The sequence below is a fragment of the Chionomys nivalis genome, chromosome 7 (assembly GCF_950005125.1).
Source record: "Chionomys nivalis chromosome 7, mChiNiv1.1, whole genome shotgun sequence".
NCBI lineage: Eukaryota > Metazoa > Chordata > Mammalia > Rodentia > Cricetidae > Chionomys > Chionomys nivalis.
In genome coordinates, this window is record NC_080092.1 from 3,936,083 (window position 1) to 3,962,315 (window position 26,233).

Genomic DNA, 26,233 nt, shown 5'->3' on the forward strand with positions numbered 1-26,233 from the left:
TGGTTATAACAGGTAGCTATTTTGGCTCAAAGAGGTTGAGGGTGCAGTTCACACCACAGAGTGAGCAGCCCAAAGCTGTGGAAGGAGTATGAAGCTGCTTGCTAATGGCTTGGTGGATGAGGCAGCAGGGAGTGGGCAGGAAGTGGGGTAACCCCTCAGTGACCCACTTCTCTACCAAGGCTCCACCTCCCAAAGGCTCCACAGCGCTCCCTAAACAGTGCCACCTGCTGGGGACCAAGTGTTCATACATCTGAGCCTGTAGAAGACTGTAACAGTCCCCATGCGTTCCTCCTAGGGTACAGTTGTTTTCCAAGGTGCTGCGGGACCGGGCTCAGCACAGCTGCTCCTCAGGACATCTGAGGGGAGATGGTGAGGCTGGGTCCTCAGCCTGTGGGGCCTTGTCCTGAGCCTCAGGCAGGTGCTAAAGCAGAAGATGACATCCACAAAAGGGGAGAGCTGAGCAACGCTGTATCCGTCAGGTTCTCAAGAGGAACAGAGCTGATAGAATGAACATATCTTCATATCTGTATATAGATATATATGAGAGTTATTGGAGTGGCTCACAGGCTGCGGTCCAGCTAGCCCAACAATGGCTGTCTACAAACAGAAGAGCCAAGAATCCAGTAGTTGTTCAGTCCATGAGGCTATCCTGAAGAAGTAGGCTCTAATGAAGTGAAGAAATGGACTTGCCATCTAGAGTGAGAGCAAGCAGGCAGGGAGCAAAAGCTTCCTTCTCCGTGTCCTTATATAGGCTGCCGGCAGACGTGCGGCCCAGGTGAAAGGTAGGCCTTCCCACTTCAAATGATTTAATTCAGAAAAATCCTTCACAGATGTGTCCAGCCACTTGGGTTTTAGTCTTAATTGTGTGGCCTAGAGCATCCTGGTAGAGGCTGGTGTACCACCGTCCACTCCACTAGTGTTGGCCTCGCAGTACCACAGATCTAGCAACTGCCCACCCAGTATTCTGCCCTCCCCTCCCCCACTGTTCTGTTAAGGTTGCCACTGACTCAGTCATGCCGAGCTTCTTCCTGCAGGATAAGCACGGGGAGACAGGGAACAGAGGTTTGCACAGCGTGACCTGCACCTCACCCAGAACTGCAGCCAGTCCTTAGCCGCAGAGCTCCGGCTGAGAACAGGGGCAGACCTACACCGGAGTCCTCTCCGTGGGGACTTGATCAGCCTGGCCCCGCACCTGGGATCCTGGGCATCGCCAGCTTCCAGGCAGCCTGACTCACAACTTCAGCCTGCTGAATGACTCAGGCAGGAAGGATCTCAGTTGTGTGGCTTCTCCCAGACTCTGAATCCCAGATCCCAGGGCAGGGGCAAAAGAAACCCCTGGAGCCCAAAGCTGTGGTTCCAGGCCTTTCTGTGAGCTGTGCTTGTGGGACAGATAGCTCCAACCTTCTGCCCTAGTTCCTAGGGGCGGTTCTTCAGATGCCCAGGAAGCCCAAGATATCTCAGCAGTGGTAGATACAGTGCCACCCCATCCCTTGTTCTAAGTCTTGGGCCTTTTTCTTCATGACAGGGAGCCCACAGGGGCAAACATAAGTGGAAATTGCAGTGGATTAGATAAATTTACTGCTTCAGGAAAAGTGCGACACACCTGGAGTCTCTGGGGACACGAGGATTCAAGGAGTCTGTCTTGGGGCTCAGGAGTTCTGCAGAATTCTAGCTCCTATTCTGACACCGCAAGCTGGATTGGGCCCTTTTCATGGTCTCCTTGCTTCCTTCCACCCACTGCTGTCTGTTCTGGTGTCTCACCTGTAGGAATGGCCGGCCTTCAAGGTGGGGGTGCAAGTGACCGGTGCCCAGGAGTCTCCCAACCACTCAGCACAGATGGAATTGTGGAGTGACAGATGTCACCTCGATGCCAACCTTGACACCTCAGGCCCCACCACACCAGCCCTAGGCACGGGAACATCCAGGTGGGGATAGAAGGGTTAGGTTATGCTTCCTCAACGTGACCGAAATCAAGGGACCTTGTAGGCTAGACAAGTTGTTTCTTTTGTTGTTGGGGTACCATACCCAGCAAAGGGTTTGTCTTGGCTTACAGATTTAGGGCACAGTGGTTGGAAGGCCCAGGGGCAGGAGCAAGAGGCAGCCGTCCACACTGCATCTGCAGTCGGAAGCAGAGAGAGATGGATGCGGGTGCTCAGCTCCCTCCCTCCATTTTATTCAGTCTGGGAGTGTAGCCCAGGGAATGCTGCTGCCCACATTCAGGTGGGTCTTCCCACCTCAGAATAATGTGGAAAATCCCTCAGGAACATGCTGAGTCTACATCCTGTGAGGGTGACAACTGCTAGCAGCCATCACAAGGAAGCCACCCACAATCATCCACTGTCACTCACATGGTCACCGTCACTCACATGGCCACTGTCACTCACATGGTCACCGTCACTCACGTGGTCACTGTCACTCACATGGTCACCGTCACTCACATGGCCACTGTCACTCACGTGGTCACCGTCACTCACGTGGTCACTGTCACTCACGTGGTCAACGTCACTCACATGGTCACCATCATCACTCACATGGTCACTATCATTCATATGGTCACTGTCACTCATGGTCCCCATCACTCATGGTCACCGTTACTCATGGTCACCATCATTCACATAGTCACCATCACTCACATGGTCACCATCATCACTCACATGGTCACCATCACTCATGGCCACCATCACTCACATGGTCACCATCACTCACATGGTCACCATCATCACTCACATGGTCACCATCACTCACATGGTCACCATCATCACTCACATGGTCACCATCATCACTCACATGGTCACCATCACTCACATGGTCACCATCACTCACATGGTCACCATCACTCACATGGTCACCGTCACTCACATGGTCACCATCATCACTCACATGGTCACCATCATCACTCACATGGTCACCATCATCACTCACATGGCCACCATCATCACTCACATGGCCACCATCACTCATGGCCACCATCACTCACATGGTCACCATCACTCACATGGTCACCATCACTCACATGGTTACCATCATCACTCACATGGTCACCATCATCACTCACATGGTCACCATCACTCACATGGTCACCATCACTCACATGGTCACCATCACTCACATGGTCACCGTCACTCACATGGTCACCATCATCACTCACATGGTCACCATCATCACTCACATGGTCACCATCATCACTCACATGGCCACCATCATCACTCACATGGCCACCATCACTCATGGCCACCATCACTCACATGGTCACCATCATCACTCATAGCCACCATCATCACTCACATGGTCACCATCACTCATGGCCACCATCATCACTCACATGGTCACCATCACTCATGGCCACCATCACTCATATGGTCACCATCACTCATTGTCACCATCACTCACATGGTCACTATCATTCATATGGCCACTATCACTCATACGGTTGTGAAGAGTGGAGCTAGGCTTGGAGAGGCAGGTTTATCATCCTAGCTACTTGGGAGGATGAGGCAGGAGGATTGCAAGTTGAAAGCCAGGTTGGGCAACTTAGTGAGACCCTGTCTCAAGAAAAAAAAATTGTTTTGGTTTTTTGAGACAGAGTTTCTCTCTGTAGCCCTAGCTGTCCTGGAACTCACTCTGTAGACCAGGCTGGCCATGCACTTGGAGATCCACCTTCCTCTGTTTTCCAAGTGCTGTGTCCCCAGTGGAGAGGGCCTTCCTGTGTCCCCAGTGGAGAGGACCTTCCTGTGTCCCCAGTGGAGAGGACCTTCCTGTGTCCCCAGAGGAGAGGACCTTCCTGTGTCCCCAATGGAGAGGACCTTCCTGTGTCCCCAATGGAGAGGGCCTTCCTGTGTCCCCAGTGGAGAGGATCTTCCTGTGTCCCCAGTGGAGAGGACCTTCCTGTGTCCCCAGAGGAGAGGACCTTCCTGTGTCCCCAATGGAGAGGACCTTCCTGTGTCCCCAATGGAGAGGGCCTGCCTGTGTCCCCAGTGGAGAGGATCTTCCTGTGTCCCCAGTGGAGAGGGCTTTCCTGTGTCCCTCAGAGGAGAGGGCTTTCCTGTGTCCCTCAGAGGAGAGGACCTTCCTGTGTCCCCAGTGGAGAGGACCTTCCTGTGTCCCCAGTGGAGAGGACCTTCCTGTGGGGAGGACCTTCCTGTGTCCCCAGTGGAGAGGGTCTTTCTGTGTCCCCAGTGGAGAGGACCTTCCTGTGTCCCCAGTGGAGAGGACCTTCCTGTGTCCCCAGTGGAGAGGACCTTCCTGTGTCCCCAGTGGAGAGGACCTTCCTGTGTCCCCAGTGGAGAGGACCTGCCTGTGTCCCCAGTGGAGAGGACCTTCCTGTGGCCCCAGTGGAGAGGACCTTCCTGTGGCCTTCTGGTATGAACACTACTCTGTCCAAGCTTGCCATGCATCCACAAGCTAAACATCTTCCGAGATTAGGTGTTTAAAAGTGTGAATCTGAGGCAGGGGAACTGGTTGAGTGATGAAGAATACTTGTTCTTGTGGAAGACTCAGGGTTGGCTCCCAGGACTTACACTTGGAGCCATCTGTAACTCCAGGGCTTCAACACCTTCTAACCTCAGTGACTGCACGTGTGTGTTGCACAGGCAAACATGCAAGCAAAACATCCATGTACACAAAATAAGAGTTTTTTCATTTATTTATTATATATACAATATTCTGTCTGTGTGTATGCCTGCAGGCCAGAAGAGAGCACCAGACCCCATTACAGATGGTTGTGAGCCACCATGTGGTTGCTGGGAATTGAACTCAGGACCTTTGAAAGAGCAGACAATGCTCTTAACCTCTGAGCCATCTCTCCAGCCCCCAAAATAAGAGTTTTTAAATGTGAATCTGGTCTGGCAGGTTTGGGGCAGCCTGAGATGGTGTGGCTGGGTGATACCAAGAATCCTGGTCCACAGTCAACACTATGGATGGCTGTGGCCAGGGATGCTCATCTTAACCCTAATCCTCATCTCTTTTTCAATAATGGGGGTGGAGGTTTTACCTAAGGCCTGAGACAGCTGAAGGTGGAACAGGGAGGAGCAGTGCACTACAGCAAAGGCCAGCAGGCTTCTCCACAGAGGGGACAAAAGGGGAAAACCTGCCAGGCATGGCGGTGCACATCACCACCAAGAAGCAGATGGATCTCTGTGAGTTCGAGGCCAGCCTGGTCTACAAAGCAAGTTCCAGGAGAACCAGGGCTACTTAAAAAGACTCTGCCCCAATAAAGAAGAAAAGGGAGGGAGGGAGGGAGGGAGGAACTTAAAGAAGGAAGGCTGACTTCCAGCTTACAGTTCATGGTGATGGGGAAGTCGCAACAGCAGGAACTAGAGCAGAGCTGGAGGCAGGGAGCTGGCGCTGGAGGCGGCTGGAGCTGGAGGCAGCTGGAGCTGGAGGCAGCTGGGGCTGGAGGCAGCTGGGGCTGGAGGCAGGGAGCTGGAGGCAGGGAGCTGGAGGCAGCTGGGGCTGGAGGCAGGGAGCTGGAGGCAGGGAGCTGGAGGCAGCTGGGGCTGGAGGCAGGGAGCAGGAGGCAGGGAGCTGGAGGCAGGGAGCTGGAGGCAGCTGGGGCTGGAGGCAGGGAGCTGGAGGCAGGGAGCTGGAGGCAGCTGGGGCTGGAGGCAGGGAGCTGGAGGCAGGGAGCTGGAGGCAGCTGGAGCTGGAGGCAGGGAGCTGGAGGCAGCTGGAGCTGAAGGCAGCTGGGGCTGGAGGCAGGGAGCTGGAGGCAGCTGGGGCTGGAGGTAGGGAGCTGGAGGCAGCTGGAGCTGGAGGCAGCTGGAGCTGGAGGCAGGGAGCTGGAGGCAGCTGGAGCTGGAGGCAGCTGGGGCTGGAGGCAGCTGGGGCTGGAGGCAGCTGGAGCTGGAGGCAGCTGGAGCTAGAAGCAGTTGGAGCTGGAGGCAGCTGGAGCTGGAGGCAGGGAACTGGAGGCGGCTGGGGCTGGAGGCAGGGAGCTGGAGGCGGCTGGAGCTGGAGGTAGGGAGCTGGAGGCAGCTGGAGCTGGAAGCAGCTGGGGCTGGAGGCAGCTGGAGCTGGAGGCAGCTGGGGCTGGAGGCAGCTGGAGCTGGAGGCAGCTGGGGCTGGAGGCAGCTGGAGCTGGAGGCAGCTGGGGCTGGAGGCAGCTGGGGCTGGAGGCAGCTGGAGCTGGAGGCAGCTGGGGCTGGAGGCAGCTGGGGCTGGAGGCAGCTGGAGCTGGAGGCAGCTGGGGCTGGAGGCAGCTGGGGCTGGAGGCAGCTGGGGCTGGAGGCAGGGAGCTGGAGGCAGCTGGGGCTGGAGGCAGGGAGCTGGAGGCAGGGAGCTGGAGGCAGCTGGGGCTGGAGGCAGGGAGCAGGAGGCAGGGAGCTGGAGGCAGCTGGGGCTGGAGGCAGCTGGGGCTGGAGGCAGCTGGAGCTGGAGGCAGCTGGGGCTGGAGGCAGCTGGAGCTGGAGGCAGCTGGGACTGGAGGCAGCTGGGGCTGGAGGCAGGGAGCTGGAGGCAGGGAGCTGGAGGCAGCTGGGGCTGGAGGCAGGGAGCTGGAGGCAGGGAGCTGGAGGCAGCTGGAGCTGGAGGCAGCTGGAGCTGGAGGCAGGGAGCTGGAGGCAGCTGGAGCTGGAGGCAGCTGGGGCTGGAGGCAGCTGGGGCTGGAGGCAGCTGGGGCTGGAGGCAGCTGGAGCTGGAGGCAGCTGGAGCTAGAAGCAGTTGGAGCTGGAGGCAGCTGGAGCTGGAGGCAGGGAACTGGAGGCGGCTGGGGCTGGAGGCAGGGAGCTGGAGGCGGCTGGAGCTGGAGGTAGGGAGCTGGAGGCAGGGAGCTGGAGGCAGCTGGAGCTGGAAGCAGCTGGGGCTGGAGGCAGCTGGAGCTGGAGGCAGCTGGGGCTGGAGGCAGCTGGAGCTGAAGGCAGCTGGGGCTGGAGGCAGCTGGAGCTGGAGGCAGCTGGGGTTGGAGGCAGCTGGGGCTGGAGGCAGCTGGAGCTGAAGGCAGCTGGAGCTGGAGGCAGCTGGGGCTGGAGGCAGCTGGGGCTGGAGGCAGGGAGCAGGAGGCAGGGAGCTGGAGGCAGCTGGGGCTGGAGGCAGCTGGGGCTGGAGGCAGCTGGGGCTGAAGGCAGCTGGGGCTGGAGGCAGCTGGAGCTGGAGGCAGCTGGGGCTGGAGGCAGCTGGGGCTGGAGGCAGGGAGCTGGAGGCAGGGAGCTGGAGGCAGCTGGGGCTGGAGGCAGGGAGCTGGAGGCAGGGAGCTGGAGGCAGCTGGAGCTGGAGGCAGCTGGAGCTGGAGGCAGCTGGAGGCGGGGAACTGGAGGCAGCTGGGGCTAGAAGCAGCTGGAGCTGGAGGCAGCTGGAACTGGAGGCAGGGAGCTGGAGGCAGCTGGAGCTGGAGGCAGGGAGCTGGAGGCAGCTGGAGCTGGAGGCAGCTGGGGCTGGAGGCAGCTGGAGCTGGAGGCAGCTGGGGCTGGAGGCAGCTGGAGCTGGAGGCAGCTGGGTCTGGAGGCAGTGGAGCTGGAGGCAGGGAGCTGGAGGCAGCTGGAGCTGGAGGCAGCTGGGGCTGGAGGCAGTGGAGCTGGAGGCAGGGAGCTGGAGGCAGCTGGAGCTGGAGGCAGCTGGAGCTGGAAGCAGCTGGAGCTGGAGGCAGCTGGAGCTGGAGGCAGCTGGAACTGGAGGCAGGGAGCTGGAGGCAGCTGGAGCTGGAGGCAGGGAGCTGGAGGCAGCTGGGGCTGGAGGCAGCTGGGGCTAGAGGCAGCTGGAGCTGGAGGCAGTGGAGCTGGAGGCAGGGAGCTGGAAGCAGCTGGGGCTGGAGGCAGGGAGCTGGAGGCAGGGAGCTGGAGGCAGGGAGCTGGAGGCAGCTGGGGCTGGAGGCAGCTGGAGCTGGAGGCAGCTGGAGCTGGAGGCAGCTGGAGCTGGAGGCAGGGAGCTGGAGGCAGCTGGGGCTGGAGGAAGGGAGCTGGAGGCAGCTGGAGCTGGAGGCAGCTGGGGCTGGAGGCTGCTGGGGCTGGAGGCAGCTGGGGTTGGAGGCAGCTGGGGCTGGAGGCAGCTGGGGCTGCTCACATCACACCCACAGTCAGGAAGCAGAGAGACAAACTCTGGTGTTCAGCCCACTTTCTCCTTTTTATTTGGTCGGGGACTCCATGGGATAGTGTAGCCCACATTCGGGGTGACTCTTCCACCTCAGTTACCAGTTCCAGAAAGTTTCTCCGAGGCCTGTGCAGAGGTCGAGCTCTGGTAATGCTGGATCTGTCAAGTGGACAGCCAATACTAACGTCAGAGCCACAGAGCACTGCTCCCCACCCAGCCCAGCCTTCAGGCTCTTCTCCCAGTTCCCTCCATTCCAGTAGCTCAGAGAGGTGGAGTCACTTGGCTCAGGCCACACAGCTGATTTTAAGGAAGCCAGACCTTGAACTCAGTCTACTCCTGTCTGACTTCACCTCTGCCTCCCTCTGTCCTCCAGATAGATGCAGGGGCCTGGGTCTCGACTACTCCAGATCCCTGGGTGTTTTCCCCACCTTCCAAATCATTTTCCTCTGGCTGCAAATCTTTCCATCTTTGTTATTCAACCTCTGGGGGGGGCAAATGGGGGCTTTGCTCATGCTGGGACCTGAGATCACTCGTGAGTGGGCATTGGGCTTGCTGGGGCTACACTAGTTCCTAGCCCCCTCCTCCCTCCATTGTTCTCTACGTAGGTCTGGTTGTCCAAGCCCACAATGACACTTCATGGTGCCCCAACATCCAGGAGTCCCCAAGTGTAAGATCCATGTCCCCTCCCTTCCCTCACCCTACACATAGCAGACGTGTGTGATTGGATATGGGATAATGCAAGAAAAATGAGTGTTTTCTGACCCCTGGGCACTCTCACCTCCAGCTCCTCTGGGTATGATGTCACCTGGGTCCTGTCTTGAGGTGGGTAGGCTGCAACCATTTTACAGATGAGAACATCAAGGCTCAGGCTTCGAGGCACTGGCCATCCCCCACCCACCCCTGGGCAGACCTAAGCTGTGAGCCTCACCTAGCATGACCCCAGCTTCTGACACCCAGTAGGAACCACCTGCATAGGTTCCCAGGTCTGTCAGTCATTTCTCATACACAGCAGGGGACATGTGTGTGCCGGCTCTCGGAGCTGCCTGCTCTGGAGGAACCGTGTGTGGCAGCCACAGAGAGGGGGCCCCACTTCACATGGCAGAAGGGGTGGGATCCTACAAGCCAGGCCAGATCCTAGGTGACCTCTGAGTCTCCCGCTGAAAGAGAGCTGCTGGCATCTGGCCCACGCCTCTTTCAGGACAAGCCATTCATTCTTTTACAAGTTCACTCAACAGGCGCTTCTGAGTGCCTGCTAGACCAACAGCTGCACCCGCCTGCCCGCAGAGCGCAGCTAAGGCCTGCCCAGGCTGGTGTTCCCACGAGGCACAGGTTGCTGTGCCCTGTGATGTGATGAAGATGCCCAGCAGGGAAGGGTGGCAGGCGGGAGAGGGTGGGGCTTCTCAGAGGAGGGTCTAGGGATGCCTTGTGATAGATGATCTCATTGACCGGCTAGCCTGCGGCCAGCCAGCCATCCCTCCAGGCCTGCGTGGTAGCCTTTCTGCCCAGGTGCATGGGTTGCAGCACACCGCATTACCGCATCTGCTGCATTCCTCTCTGGGGAGGGAGGGAGCTCAGGCTCCCTCAGTTCTTGCCACTCTGCCTTTAGAGGCCAAGACTTGAGCCCATGTGGTCTCCGTGGCAGGAACAGCAAGGTGAAGGCAGATGAGCCTGCCCTGCTGGCTTGGCTGCCAGATGGCACTGGAGGCGACAGTGAGTACCAGCCACATAGCGCATGCTGTCCAGAGACTGGGCCTGCCCTTCAGCAGCCAAGTGAGGGGCCACAGGGCCAGCAGGCCACTCTCCAATGTGTTACCCCTCATCCAGTTTCTCGTGTGCAGAAGAAAGTATTGGCAAGTGGTCACAGCACTTTACAGCCTGCAGAGGCTCTCTAAACAAACAAAACCAGTTGTAGCCTGGGTGTTGCGGGACATGATTTCAATCCCAGCACTCGGGAGGCAGAGGCAGAAGGATCTCAAGTTTGAGGCCAGCCTCAACGGCTACACAGAGAAACCCTGCCTCCGAAAATGAACTAACGGGCAGTTGTAGCAAATGCCTACGTAGTAAACTCTTTCCACCGCAGGCCTGGCATCCTGCAGCCTTGTGCTAGCTCCTGGCTGGGATCTTCTCTGCCTGTCCAGTAATGAACCAGAGCTGAGGCCCAGCTTCTTTTCACCAAGGAGATGTGGCTCAGTGCTGTGAGCATTGCTTAGCACTCTGGGCCCAGTTCTCAGTGCTGAGAGCAGCACCCAGGCTGTTCTATGCTTTTTGTCCTTCTGACACCCCTACTGTACAGGACAGCACATCCTATCATCCCCAGCTGTGCAACCGTGTGCAGACGGCTTGCCCTCTCTGTGCCCCAATCACCTTGAGTGTGAAATAGATATAGTAAGTAATATGCCTGTCGCATGGAGTTGTGCAGGTCCAGGTTGTTGGCTGAGGATGCTGAGACACCATTGACTACGACAATGTTGTTAGTGATGACAGGACCATCACTGTCTCTGGGTACACATGAGGTTTAGGTAACTTGCTCAAATTCATGTGGTGAGCAGGCAGTGGAATGAGGACTCAACCCTGTGTTTCTGTGGTCCCCATCCAGCTGGTTCTGAGCCCTGCCCATGAACCCCACATCCAGGGGGAGCCAGGGCCTGCGTGGTTGCAGGCTGGGCAGGGTCTTGCTCATGGCTGGGAATCACACAGGCATCTCTACTGATCTCCAGGGTCCTCGGCACCCCAACAATATGTGTCTTGCTCTCTGTCCCTCCCCTACCTCAGTTACTATTTCAAGAACTCTGGACCTTGGAAGACATGAGTTCACCCCTGCAAGTCACTTGCGACACCCAAGATCTCCTGTTCCTCCATGTCCGTGGCCAGATCCAGTTCTGGGGATGCCCTGGAGGAGGGGAACCGGAGCCAGCTGGCAGCTGGACACTGCTGGGCACCAATGAGACATGTTGGCTCCCCAAATGATCACAAGCCACTGAGATTACAGAATGGGAGACTCAGAGAGGCAGAGTGGCATTTCCAAGATCACCAAGCTCTTAAAAATTTCCCTAGCCTCCAGCCTGGTCTACAAGAGCTAGTTCCAGGACAGGCACCAAAGCTACAGAGAAACCCTGTCTTAAAAAACAAAAACAAAAACAAAAACAAAAAAGTCCCTGGCCCCTGGGACAGCATGTATGAGTCCTCCCCCCGCTACTCTGCCACCTCTCTCTCTCTCTCTCTCTCTCTCTCTCTCTCTCTCTCTCTCTCTCTCTCTCTCACACACACACACACACAGCTTGGGGGGCTTGGAACTCTTAACTGTTCAGGGGAGTGTGGGTTACCAGCTCCACTTCTTGAACTCAGTCCCCACTTGTTATGGGCATAGCCTATGAGCCGGGCAGTGGTGGCACACACCTTTTAATCCCAGAACTCCAGAGACAGAAGCAGGTGGATCTTGAGTCCAGCCTGGTCTACAGAGCGAGTTTCAGAACAGGCTCCAAAACTACAGAGAAACCCTGTCTTGAAAAACAAAACAAAAAAGGTTTAGCCCATGATTCTCACCTTGATGAGGCCTGGGGAAATAAATTTCTGTAGCTAAGCCAGGAGAGGAAGGCTGCTAAACACCCCTGGGAGCATAGAACAGCCCCAGCTGTAGAGACCCTGGCCCCACGGATAAGCACCTGGTAGAAGGGCTGGTGGCTGTTGTAGGGGGGAGGCTGGGATTTCTAAGTAAGTCCTGTTGCCCGCATCCCAGAGGATTCCTGCGATGCAAACCCAAGAGTGTGGACTCTTGGACCGATTTCAGTCCAGACCCACTTTTAGCCCTTTATAGGGAAATGAGGTTAAGAGGTACAGAACAAGAAACTGGTTCCTGGTACCAGAGCTGGGTGGGAGCTGTGCCCGGGTGACTGTGACCACGCTTGGATCGGCTGCTCACATTTGGGGCTTCCAACCCGCTGAGCCGGGTAGTGCTGAGCCCGATGCCCTCATGCCAGCTCCAGCCTCTCTTTCCTTGCTTCCAGCAAAGAGCCTGCTGCTGTTGCTGCAGGGCCAGTACTGCCTCCTTTCCTTCCTGGACGGCCGCCCCGGCTCAGCCACCGCCACAGCACCCCCAGCTCCTAAGTAGCTCCAGACACTGCCTGAGGCAGTCCTGTGCAGCCTGGGCTGCTGGGGGCTGTCTGTACATCCTTGTCAGTCAGAGGCTTGCAGTGAGCCCCGGTGGGCCACCTCCAAAACTCAGGCTCTGACTTTCCCAAACATCCTGCTGTTTACATTCCAGAGGGGCCCCGGGGGACCCTCGGGAGCTGGGGGGTCTGCCGCTCTGGCGCCTGCTGACTGACACTCCCACCCCCACCCCCTGCAGCTGCAGCAGGCGCCCTGGCCCTTTGAGAAGAGCCACCTCCGCCACCACACCCTGCACGCATTACAGGGAGGTCTGGGTAGACAGGGTGGCTTGTTAAACCACGGCTGAAGGCTGCTCTGCACTGTCACTGCTGTGTCCTTGTCTGTCTCTAGTCCCCAAATGAGGGTATGCCAACCCTGCCACGGGGACCAGTACAGATTAGCTGCTTGGTAAAGAGTGGGTAGGCCTGCCAACTAGCTGGCACCTCCCATCCCCTGCCCTTCCCTCTCATTCTCCTCATCGCCTTTCCCTTGGCCCTGCCAGTAACCCGACCCAGGGCCTCCTGCGCTAGCCAAGATCTCTATGACTGAGCTACACACCTCCCTCCCCAGTCCCCGGCCACTGCAGGTTTCGATGCCCTCGATCATATCCTGGCCTGCCTTCGCTTACGGAGCACACACTCTACGCAGCCTTCGCCCAGGTGGATGTTTTCTCAGCATCGCAGCCAAAGGAAAGCACCTTAGCTTCTCTCTCCAGCTTTATTCAGACTAGCTGTGGCCACAGGCAGGGAACTGCTGGACACCCATATGGGGCCAGTGGGTGGAACGCTAGCACACACAAAGCCCTGGGTTCCAGCCCTGTCAGCCCAGAACCCCCACACTAGGGAGTAGAAGCAAGAGGATCAGAAGGTCAAGATCAGCCTCAGCAGCATAGTTTATTTCTGGCCGTCCTGGGTTACATGAGACCTGTCTTAAGCAACGACAAAGAAGTCACCACTAGTCAGGGAAGACTACACATTTGCAGTGTAGTTGAGTTAATGAGGCTCTGTCTTTACTCCTGAAGACCACAAGTGTTTTGTAGAACAGGATTTATATATATATATATATAAATATATATATAACACAGAATGCTTATAAATCAGGATGTTTAGTTCCTTAGAGAATTGGTCTTATGTAGCCCAGGCTAGAACTTTGTTTTTTTGAATTTGAGGTGTTCAGATCAATAAAGGTATACACCACCACACCTAGGGTATGCAGTGCTGGGGATAGAACCGAGCTGTCTTAGTCAGGGTTCTATTGCTGTGAAGTGATACCATGACCACAGCAACTTTTATAAAGGAAATATTTAATTGGGCCTGGTTTACAGTTCAGAGGTTCAGTCCATCGTCATCACGGTGGGAAGCAAGGTTGCTGGCAGACATGGTGCTGGAGAAGGAGCTGAGAGCTCTATATCTGGATCCACAGGCAGCAGGAAGAGAGTGAGACATTGGGCCTGGCTTGAGCATCTGAAAGCTGAAAGCCCACCCCTAGTGACACATTTCCTCCAACAAGGCCATACATGGTGCCACTCCCTAGGGGCCTAAGGGGGCCACTTTTATTCAAACCACCACACCAGGACCTCTTGAATGCTAGGCAATCACTCTACCAACTAGACAGTCTGTTTATGCAGCTCAGGCTGGTCTTGAGCGCACTGTCTTAGTTAGGATTTCTATTGCTGTGAAGAGATGCCATGATCACAGCAACTCTTATAAAAGAAAACATTTAATTAGGGACTGACTTACATTTCAGAGGTTTAGTCCATTGTCATAATGGTGGGAAGCATGGTGGCATGGAGGAAAACATGGTGCTGGAGAAGGATCTGGGAGTTCTACACCTGGATCTGAAGAGAGCAGGAAGAAAGAGGGACACTGGGAGTGGCTTGATCATCTGAAACCTGAAAGGAGGAACACACTTCCTCCTCTTAATTAGTACCAGTCCCAGTGAGCCTATGGGGGCCATTTTCATTCAAATCACCACATTCTGCTCCCTGTCTCCCATAGGCTGGTAGTCATATGATAATGCAAAACAGCATTCAGTCCAACTTTAAAAGTTCAAAGTCTCTTCCGAGATTCATGCAATCTCTTAAGCATTATCCCCTGTAAAAATCAAAAAGATCAATTCTTTTAACATGCAATGACACAGGAAATGCATCACCATCACAAAATGGAGGAAGGAGAGGACAGTGAGAAAATACTGGGCCAAAGCAGACTGAAAATCTGCAGAACAAACTCCAAACTCGTCACCTCCATGTCTGATGTCACAGCATTCTTCAGCTCTCCAGTTCCTTTCAGCTTTGTTGACTGCAACACATTTCTTTCTCTGGGGGCTGATTCTAATCCTGTAGCATCTTTCCTTGGCAGTTACCATGACTCTGGCATCTCCATCTTTCTCCAACACAATCCAGGCTTCACCTTCACAGCTTCACACAATGGCCTCTCTAGGCCTCCATGCAGGGACATCCCTGCCACATGCCTGGCTTCAACAGTTTTCCTTAGCCGTGGAGGGAGATTCCATAACCCCTTCCTAGTATCCTTGATTCTAAAGCCAGAACCACATGGCTGAAGCTGCCAAATTCTGCTTCTTGCTGGGGATCAGGTAGCCTTACTAAATGACTCCTGTCCTATCTGTATGGTTTTTGGTCTTGTCGAGGTCAAATCTCCCGGCTCTTAACAAACCAGACCATCTAGTACCTGCGGGAGTCCGTTTGGGTCCTTTGTCTAACTGTTGTGTTTTTTGGTCTTGTGTGTTCTGTCTTTGTATCTCTGTTCATGACTGACTTGACTGGACAGGCCTCTCATTTCACCTAATCTGACTGCACTACATTCGCCTTTGCAGGTTTTTCCCTTAAAGCCCCATGCTCCGTGCCACCCTGACCCCTCCCACGCTGGTGGATGGGTTCCCTCGGCCTGCCCTGGGGGCTGTGGGTCTCGACTTCTGGCCAAACCTGACCAAGGTTTGAATCCTCGGGCCAAGGGCACTGGTTATAGGTGTCACACTACAGTGGTCGTCACACTACAGTGGTCGTCACACTGCGGTGGTCGTCACACTGCAGTGGTCGTGTTGTGACACTATACCCATACTTCCCTCCACCAGAGCTTCTTTCATCATTCACATCCAATGTGTTATAAATACCTGTCATCATTTAGAGGGACTGGTCACAAATTACTATTGGTTAGAGTATGGAAAAAAACTACTGTTAGTCTCCAATGTTTCACGCTGGTACAGGGTTTTATGTGATGTAATTTAAAGTTATTTTTGTTATAGTATATGCATGCTTCTGTTCTTGTTTAAAATATTGTAGCCATACAATATATTATATACTACCGAGGGAAACCACAAGAAAGATTTTGGTAAGAGTTTTTATGTTGTCTGGAAGGTGAGAAATACTTTGGTGTGTTGTCTGGAAAGAGGAAAAAAAGCAGGAGACTAAAAGAATAAAGAGAAGAAAAATGGATTAAAGGTATATAAAAGTTATAGACGGTCAGAAGGGATGTGAACTATGTTTGCTGTGGTTTCTCATAACTTCAAATACTGAATGTGCTTGTTTTGTTGAAGTTTGTCTATGTAAGTTTTCTTGCAAGCATGGAGCTGAGACAGAAATGGTCCAGCTATTTTCGCTGTCTCTACCACCATCACTGCTGTGGCCACATTCATGGGCCTGACTTCAGACTTTTATCTCTGAACTCTGGTTGCTGGACTTGGGTTAGCAGAAATTCAGATGACTCTTTGGTATAGATAATGTTAAACCTGTTTTTATGCTGTTTTTTATTGAAATATTGACTTTAAAGTTGGATTGTGACTCTTCCTTTGTTAGACCTAGGCTTTTGTTTATTTAAAAGTTTCCTCTGTCAGTCTGAGCCCCTGACACAATGACAGGAGAAGAAAACCAAGCAGAACAGCCACATTCTGTAGCTTCAGATTTATAAGTTTATTTTTAGATATGGTCAAAAATCTGTTAAAATTAAAATAAAACTAGTTAAAATCTAATTAGTAACACTGGGAATTGATAACTTAAAATTTATGCACAGGTAATTTTAAAGAAACCATAAGGCATAATTCCATTTGTATTTTGGATTGGCATTTTGCTAGAAAAAAAATGGACGCCACAGGATTTCACTGCCATCTTGATTGTGACCACGTGGAGGGGGCCTAACTAGGAGGCAGCAACAGATCTCTAAGACAGTTTGGACTGGGATAGATTTTTGTATGATGGCTCAAGTCCCATTCTGAAAACAATATACATAGCTGCACTTCAATGTTTTTATACTCAAAAATGTACCTTGCACTGCCAGCTAGATGTTAATTTAAGAGTCACCAAGGTGATAATGGTTATAAAGACATGAAAGGATCATAGGAGACAGCTGAGGTTTACAAATGTACGGCGGGACTGGAGTTTCAAAGAATGTGCAGTCGCAAGAATGGACCTTGACAGTTTTAGAAATGCCATTGCCATGTGATAGTCACCAAAAGCACCAGTTACAGTGAAACAGAGCAGACTGAGATCTAAAAGACAGGCTATGTATATGCTGTCGAAGATGGAGAGAAAGAGATACTTTATTTCTGATATTACAGGAAGACATTTAAGAGATTTTATTTTTTTAAGAACAGCTAAAACTATGGGATATTTGTGCTTATAAAATGTTTTATATTGTTAGTGTTTGGACTTCATAAAAGGCTAAAAATTAGGGTCACAGCTATAAGCACCAAATGCTAACCAGAAACTGGATGTTCATTTCTTTTACTTGTAAAGTGACAACAGGAAAAACTGTGTAATAGGGGATCACCACAACATGGGAAAGCATATTAAAAGGTCAAACCATTTGAAAGTTGAGAATCGGTGGCTTAAAATAATGGATCTCCTCGCTCAAGGTCCATCCAGGCTTAAAAATGTACGTTTAGCCTCCTTGTCTTCGCTAGCTTTGTTAGGTTTAAGCTGTTTAAATAAACTAGGTGATGATTTTTTTGTATTGATACTAAGGGGAACTTCAATTTAAAAATTGTTGTTTTTTAGCCTGGTATTGGCATTAAAAACAGATGGGAGGACCAATGGAACTGAATCAAAGACCCAGATATCAATCCTCATACCTACGAACACCTGATTTTTGACAAAGAAGCAAAAAAAAGAAAAAAAAATGGGACAAGAAACCATATTCAACAAATAGTGCTGGCATAACTTGATATCAACATGTAGAAGAATGAAAATAGACCCATATCTATCACCATGCACAAAACTCAAGTTCAAATGGATCAAAGACCTCAACATATAGCCAACTACACTGACCTCATAGAAGAGAAAGTGGGAAGTACACTTGAACGCATTGGCACAGGAGATCACTTCCTAAATATAACCCTAGCAGCGCAGACACTGAGAGAAACAATTAATAACGGAACCTACTGAAACTGAGAAGCTTCTGTAAAGCAAAGGGCACAGTCAACAAGACAAAACGGTAGCCTACAGAATGGGAAAAGATCTTCACCAATCCCACATTGGACAGAGGTCTGATATCCAAAATATACAAAGAACTCAAGAAATTGGTCATCAAAAGAACAAATAATCCAATAAAAAAAAATGAAGTACAGACCTAAACAGAGAACTCTCAACAGAGGAATCTAAAATGGCTGAAAGACACTTAAGGAAATGCGCAACATCCTTAGCCATCAGAGAAATGCAAATCAAAACAACTCTGAGATTCCATCTTTTTTTATACATTTTTATTGATATTTATTGAGCTCTATATTTTTCTCTGCTCCTCTCCCTGCCTTTCCTCTGCCCCCTTCAATCCTCCCCCAAGGTCCCCATGCTACAATTTACTCAGGAGATCTTGTCTTTTTCTACTTTCTACTTCCCATGTAGATTATATCTATGTAAGTCTCTCTTAGTGTCCACATTATTGTCTAAGTTCTCTGGGATTGTGGTTTGTAGGCTGGTTTTCTTTGCTTTATGTTTAAAAACTACCTATGAGTGAGTACACATGATAATTGCCTTTCTGTGTCTGGGTTACCTCACTCAAAATGATGTTTTCTAGCTCCATCCATTTTCCTGCAAAATTCAAGCTGTCATTTTTTCTGCTGTGTAGTACTCCACAGTGTAAATATACCACATTTTCCTTATCCATTCTTTGGTCGAGGGGCATTTAGGTTGTTTCCAGGTTCTGGCTATGACAAACAAAGCTGCTATGAACATAGTTGAGTACATGTCCTTGTGGTACAATTGAGCATACCAAAAGTGGTATTACTGGGTCTTGAGGAAGGTTGTTTCCCAATTTTCTGAGAAATCCATACTGATATCCAAAGTGGTTGTACCAGCTTGCACTCCCACCAGTTATGCAGGAGTGTTCTCTTTACCCCACAACTTCTCCAGCATAAGTTGTCATCAGTGTTTATGATCTTGGCCATTCTTACAAGTGTAAGATGGAATCTCGGTTTTGGCATAAGAACATACAGTAGGATCAATGGTACTGAACAGAAGACCCGGATATCAATCCACACATCTTCGAATACCTGATCTTTGATAAAGAAGCAAAAAATATCACATGGAAAAAAGAAAGCATATTTAACAATGGTGCTGGCATAACTGGATATCAACATGTAGAAGGATGAAAATAGACCCATATCTATCACCATGAATAAAACTCAAATCCAAATGGATCAAAGACCTCAACATAAAACCAACCGCACTGAACCTTATAGAAGAGAAAGTGGGAAGTACACTTGAACGCATTGGCACAGGGAACCACTTCCTAAATATAACCCCAGCAGCACAGACACTGAGAGAAACAATTAATAAATGGGATCTCCTGAAACTAAAAACCTTCTGTAAAGTAAAGGACATGGTCAACAAGACAAAATGACAGCCTACAGAATGGGAAAAGATCTTCACTAACCCCACATCAGACAGAGGTCTGATCTCCAAAATACACAAAGAACTCAAGAAATTTGACAGCAAAAGATTTAATCCAATAAAAAAAAAATAGAGTACAGACCTAAACAGAGAACTCTCAACAGAGGAATCTAAAATGGCTGAAAGACACTTAATGAAATGCTCAACATCCTTAGTCATCAGAGAAATGCAAATCAAAACAACTCTGCTATACTCATAGCAGCATTATGTGTAATAGCCAAAACCTGGAAACAACCCAAATGCCCCTTGACTGAAGAATGGATAAGGAAAATGTAGTACATTTACACAATGAAGTACTACACAGCAGAAAAACAATGACATCTTGAAATTTGTGGGCAAATGGATGGATCTAGAAAACATCACATTGAGTGAGGTAATCCAGACCCAGAAAGACAAATATCATATGTACTCACTCATAATTGGCTTTTAGACATAAAGCAAAGAAAACCAGCCTACAGTCCACAATCCCAGAGAACCTAAACAACAAAGAGGACCCTAAGAGACATATATGGACCTAAACTACATAGGACAGAGAAAAAGACAAGATCTCCTAAGTAAATTAAGAGCCTGGGGGCCATGAGAGAGGGTAGAAGGGGAGGGGAGAAGGAGGGAGGGGAGCAGAGAAAAATATATAGCTCAATAAAAAGAAAAAAGAAAAAAGAAAAAAGGGGGCTGGAGAGCATTTAAGAGCACCGACTGCTCTTCCCAAGGTCCTGAGTTCAACTCCCAGCATCCACATGGTGGCTCACAACCATCCAGTATCCTGAGCCAGTATCTGTATCACTGTTACAGCCCAAGAGCTGCCAGCATCACACCTCAGGGCCTGCCTAGACTCAAGATCCTTATTTCATCAGAGTTTGTTCATCTCGGGAAGCTGTAGGCCCCTTTCTGGGGCTCTGGGAACAAAGCCTGGAGCTAAGCATCATCTGGCTGAGATCTGATCCCTTACACTTTCCCTTCACCAGCCCCAGTACTCCAAGGATGAGACCCAAAGCACTGTTGTTCTAGGGATGGAGGAGCACCGTTCCCATGTCAGTGCCAGCCTGCAGGCTGCTAAGGACAGCCTAGACAATGCCATCCAGCTGCAACTGACCTTCCCCCAGGTGTGGAGGTTCCTAAGAAAAAAGGAATCGTGTTTGAGACCTTGCTTCTGTGGGGACCCGTATAAGCCAGGCTCTGAAGGGGGCAAACTGGCTGGAAGGGACTCTCAGCTGTGTGTCTGGCCTCCATTCATCTTAGGCATTGTTCCAGAAAGAAGCTGGGATATAGCACAGGACAGAACTGGTAGGCTCTGACTGTCACTGAATAGATCACCTAGTTGAGGTAGGCGACAAAAGTCATATAAATAAACCATATATATGATTAGGGGTCAGGAAGTGTCACCTAAGGAGGTGACACTTGATCTAATCCTATACGACAAGCATTTTTGAGGAAAGAGCATTCTATGCTAAGGGTTTGGGGTGGGGATGAGTCGAGAACTGGTTAGAAGCCCCAGAGCTGGGAGGGGATGACAGGAGGAAGTGTGGTTGGTCTGCAGGTGCCAGGCCTGTCAGCCCAAACAGGCTGGAGTCTCTGCTACAGCTTCCTTCCTTCCAGGCTCTGGAAGAAATGTCTCAGCTCACCCTTTCCTCTACCCTGTCCGCTCACACTTAGGATGTACTTAGTGTTGTGATTCTGACCACACACAACTTTTTTCCCTTTCTGGATGCATCTGCCCTTCCCCGCCCCAGGCTGGTGTGTGGCTCGGCTCTAAGAGGCGATGCACTGCCACCGCATTCTCTTCTGGCTCAGCACCCTTCACACAGAGCTGACCCTGAGGACTGTGTTCCAGAGAGCCCAAGGCACCCATGTCCTGCACCAGGCCCTGTAGTGGGATGGCAGGGAACTGGCCCTCAATGGAAGCCTCTCCAGGCCCATCTCAGAGGCTGGGTACTCAGGGTGACTAGCTGGGGAACAGGAGGTTTCGGGGTGCTCTCACTTGCCATGGTGAGCTCCTGCTTTTCCTTGTGCTATTCTAGGCCTCTAGAATCCTCAGGACACAAGATGGCTCTCAAAGGAGATAGGCAAAGAGCTAGGTGGGCTGCAGCCCAGTTGGTAGAATGCTTGCTTAGAGCATTTGATCCCCAGCACCTTAAAAAACAGTGTGTGGGGGGGTGGGGGTGGGGGGAGCATTACTCTAATCTCAACCCCCAGGAAGTAGAGGCTGGAAAGTCAGGAGTTCAGGTCATTCTCAGCTACATAAAATCTTGTCCTAAATAAGTCAAAATTAGCAACAAAAGCAAGTTGGAGCCAATGAGATGTTTCAGTGGGTGACAACCTGAGCTGGGACCCACAAGCTAAAGGAGACAACCAACTCCCACAGCTGTTCTCTGATCCCCCACACACGTGGACCGTGGCACATGTATGTTCATGTGCACATATGAATAGATGTACTAAATTGTCCTGAATGAAGGCCAGTGGCTTAAAGTTACCAGGAGGGTGAGCAGGGAGGCCCTGGTAGCCCTGTGCATCAAGGTCAGCAGCAGGCTAAGGGGAGGGGTCTCTGTTGGTCTCTGGGATCTCTACCGAGCTCAGTACCCTCTGCCTGTCACCTGAAGCTTTGAGGCCATCAAGAGTCAGCCAGAGTGTGCTCCGTGGTGGTTGATCAGAGGTCAGGAGGGGAAGTGGTAGCAAGCCTCTGAAGGCCAAGGCTTGGATATTCCAGTTGGCGTCAAGGAACAATGGCATGTCCTGAGGCCAGGGCTGGGGCAATGCAAGCAGTTGTGATAGCAAGGACACAGGGAGCTGGATTTGAAAGGTCAGGGGAGACCTTGAGAGGAGAGGAGGCTGTCAGCCAAGGACCCAGGAATGTGAACTAAGGAACAGTAAGTGCAAAGGCCCTGAGGCCAGAGCTAAGCTGAGGAGCTCTGATGGAAGAGGCTGGCTAACTGTAGGACACTCAGGACCCAGAAGGCAGAGGCCTTTCTCAGTTTCCCAGGAGGGGGTTCTGGACTCCTACTAGGAGGACCAATGTTCCTGACCCCCACTTCTTCTCCAGGAAAGATGAAGGCAGCCACAATCCAGCCAACATCTCCTTGTCAGAGGCAGTGATGGCCTCACTTCTGTTCCCTCTTCATACAGATTCAGCAATCAAGGGACAGAGGCTCACCTGTGACTCTGGAGGTTGCCTGGGCTAACAGGTCCTCTACACACAGTGTGGACTGGGATGGCTGCCTGACTGCCTCCCTAGGTCAGGTACATGCTGGCTCACTGGTGACCTCCTGCCTGGGATCCTCGTTCTGGGCCTCCCAGTAGGCCTTGGGCTCATCTTCTGGTTTTTGTTAGCTCAGGGGAGCCTGGGACCTGGGCCTGCTGCAGGCCTGTGTGGCCCTGACTCAGACCCGGGTCTCTCTCCTGGGGCCAACACCAGCTGCAGCAGAATGTGACATGAGGCCCAGGAAGCCAGACACAGAGCCAGGCATCAGCAGGGAGCCCTGGAAACTATGGGAAGTGCCGAGCTTAAGGCAGTGTAGTCTGGGTTCAGGTGCTGACTACACCATGGGAAATAGGCCACTCATTCCTCTGGCTGAGCCTTACTTCATGTGAAATGGGTGTGATAGTCATGTCCTACCAGGAAATAGATCACTCCGATTGGTGTTAGGCAGTGTGTAGGCGTTACTAGTGCTAGGGTCTGTACACATGGGGGAGGGGCAGGGCAGGGCTCACCTCCCCAGAAACGGCAGGGCTCACCTCCCATCTCCCCATCAACCAGGGCTTCCAGGGGGGCTGAGTGCAGCTCTTCAGAGTGTGGGACAAAAGACAGACTCACTGAAATAGGGACCCTGGCTCTGAGAGTCTATCCACCTCAGCCCGCTGCCCCAGGTTTCTGAGACTCTGGGGTCTTAAGGCTGGGGTCACTGGCACCTCGTCTCTGTGTGGGTGACATCCACCCCTGTGGGTACTGTGGGCATTCTCTCCTATGTGATAACCCTCACATCATGACCCATTCCAGAAGCATCGGCTGCCCCAATGGGACAAGGTCCACACACAGGCCACACTAGAGGACATCCTCACGGGCCCCTGTGCCCAGCACAGCTTCCAGGGCACAGTGGAGACTGACTACACACACAAGTTACGCTTCATCCTCCATCTGGAGCTTTGCAGCTTGCCCAGGGTGTCTGCTGACCAGGGCGGGTACAGGGAACCAAGGGCCCTGAGGAGGGGGAGTACCTGGGACAGGCGGAGCTGTCACAGTGGCTCTGCACACATCAGCTGCAGGGCAGGCATCTATCTCTAGCTTACATTCAGGAGGATGTGCAAACGAGAGCTGTCACCACCACCACTGCTGAGGCACACACTGGGACCCAATCCTGCCACTACCTGGGCTTGTCGCCTGAGCCCCCCACCATTCTCAGGTCCTCCTATCCATCTCTCTTACTCTTTCCTGTCCCTCCCCCATCCATGCACATACCTACCTGCCTTCCCGCCCACCCTCCTGCTGTCCACCTACCACCCACCCACCCACCCATCTATCCATCTGCTGAGTGAGAGGCATATGCCACTCTTCTGGAGAGCTGTCCAGAGTGGAGGAAAACAGGACAGACCAAAGTTGTACGCTCGGGGCCTGGAGGAAGATGGGATGGGAGCAGGGCTTACAAGTGGTCTCAGGACACCTGCAGGCCCCGCAGAGGTCACACACAGGCACTGTGCAGGGGTTATACATAGGCACCTGACGCTTCACCCACACACAGGCACCTGTGCAGGCATGTTTCACCCACCAAGGGCACCTGTGCAGCCATGCTTCACTCAAACACGGGCACCTGTGCAGGCATGCTTCACCCACATGGGCACCTGTGCATGCACGCTTCACTCACACAGGGCACCTGTGCAGGCATGCTTCACCCACACAAGGCACCTGTGCAGGCATGCTTCACTCACACACAGGCACCTGTGCAGGCATGCTTTGCCCACACGGGCACCTGTGCATGCAAGCTTCACTCACACAGGGCACCTGTGCATGCACGCTCCACCCACCCACACGGGCACCTGTGCATGCACGCTTCACTCACACACGGGTACCTGTGCATGCACGCTTCACTCACACAGGGCACCTGTACAAGCATGCTTCACTCACACAGGGCACCTGTGTACGCTCGCTTCACCCACAGGGCACCTGTGCATGCACGCTTCACCCACACGTGCACCTGTGCATGCATGATTCACTCACACGGGGCACCTTTGCAGGCACGCTTCGCTTACACAGGGCACCTGTGCAGGCATGCTTCGCTCACACAGGGCACCTGTGCAGGCATGCTTCGCTCACACAGGGCACCTGTGCAGGCACGCTTCGCTTACACAGGGCACCTGTGCAGGCATGCTTCACTCACACAGGGCACCTGTGCAGGCATGCTTCACCCACACACGGGCCCCCATGCAGGCTTTGCTGAAGAAGGTTGTGGGTGGGGCAGTAGGGCCTGCCACCTGCATATCCTGTTACAACAACCCAGGTGGGAGGTGTAGGAGGAGCTGCGGGATGCGTTCCTGTCACCCAGCTCCCGGCCGCCTGGCTAGCTTATGCCCCAAAATAACAACACACAAACTGTATTCTTTTAAACACTGCTTGGCCCATTAGCTCTAGCTCTTACTGGCTAATTCTCATATCCCGATCAACCCATCTCTAATAATCTGTGTAGCACCAGTCTTATCAGGAAAGATTCAGCATGTCTGACCTGGCGGCTTGCTTCTTCGCGTCTGCCTGAGAGGAGCTGCCCTGCATCTGAGCTTACATCCTCTTCCTCCCAGCATTCTGTTCTGTTTACTCCACCCACCTATGTTCTAACCTATGAGGGCCAAGCAGTTTCTTTATTAACTAACCAATGACCTTCCTCCATCAGGGAGGGATCACAGCTTGGGCCAAAATCCAGTGGGGACAAAGCCATTTTCCCTGTGTCTTCCTTCAGGCCCTCTCATTCTCCGGGAAGCACAGTCTGGACCAGGGTGCACTATTGTTGCATTCTGAATGCCAGCTGGGTCTTCCTCCAGACCCTGACCAGGGCCTGCACTTTAGCCTCACCCCCTACAACCACAGCAGAACTAACGCACTTGACTTCTCTGTGCAGCTGGAGGTAGATGTCTAATCCCTCCAAGTTTCCATGCCAGCAGCCCCTCTGCCTGGGCTGCACTGCCATCTAATGGCTGTCAGTGGAACTTCAGGAATATTTATTGTCCAGACCCCAGATTGGCTCCTCCATTACTCCATGGTCCTTCCTTCCCTTCCTATAAACAATAGTCAGAGTCTGTCCTTCTCAAATGGGACAAGGATGGTGTATCAGTCAGGGTTCTCTAGAGGAAGAGATCTGATGGAATGAATCTATAGAAAGGGAACTTGTTAGAGTGCCTCACAGGCTGTGGTCCAGCTAGCCTGACAATGGCTTTCTACCAATGGAAAGTCCTAGAACCCAGTAAGTGCTCAGTCCACGAGGCTGGAGGTCTCAGCGTCTTCAGTAGACACCATAATCCCGAAGAAGTAGGCTCTAATGCCAGTGAAGGAATGGACTTGCCAGCAGGTTAGATTAGACGCCAGATTAGAGGTGGATCACACCCCTCAAAAGATTCAAAGTAGATCTTCCCTAAGAAAGAAATTCCTGAGCTGGGCAGTGGTGGCGCACACCTTTAATCAGCACTAGGGAGGCAGAGGCAGGTGGATCTCTGCAAGTTTGAGGCCAGCCTGGTCCACAGAGGACAGGGCTACACAGAAAAAGATACTGTCTTTAAAAATTAAAAAAGGAGGAAGAGAGAGAGAGAGAGAGAGAGAGAGAGAGAGAGAGAGAGAGAGAGAGAGAGTTCCTCACAGGTGTGCCCAGCCACTTGGGTTTAGTCAACTCTAGATGTAGTCAAGTTGATAGCCAAGAATAGCCATCACAGATGACATTTCTAGGTGGGGTCATGCCCGGAGGCCATGGCCATTCATATCGGGCTCAGTCTCTCGGCCTGCCACTTCCTCATTTACAGCCAGGCCTGCACTGCCCAGCTACAAACTGGTGCTTGATTCCACTCCTGGAATTAGAGACAGAGAGTACGACCTGAGGGCAAGCACTTGGGAGGCACCCAAATGTGGTCCCCACCCTCCACTCTCCTTACCCCACTCTGGCTCACAAACAGAGGAAGAAAATGTTCAGGAACAGACCCAAG

General features: G+C 52.4%; 1 protein-coding gene across 1 annotated transcript in view; it reads left to right on the plus strand.

The window, feature by feature from the left end:
* Positions 1-26,233, plus strand: part of LOC130878680 (uncharacterized) — a 98,914-nt gene that overhangs the window by 62,322 nt on the left and 10,359 nt on the right. The window contains 13 exon segments of the mRNA XM_057776742.1: positions 296-327; positions 330-369; positions 3,716-4,359; positions 8,625-8,686; positions 9,712-9,789; positions 10,792-10,969; positions 12,024-12,123; positions 15,013-15,115; positions 20,029-20,174; positions 20,855-20,992; positions 22,442-22,488; positions 23,047-23,150; positions 25,003-25,167. Coding sequence (XP_057632725.1) covers positions 296-327; positions 330-369; positions 3,716-4,359; positions 8,625-8,686; positions 9,712-9,789; positions 10,792-10,969; positions 12,024-12,123; positions 15,013-15,115; positions 20,029-20,174; positions 20,855-20,992; positions 22,442-22,488; positions 23,047-23,150; positions 25,003-25,167 — 1,837 coding nt within the window.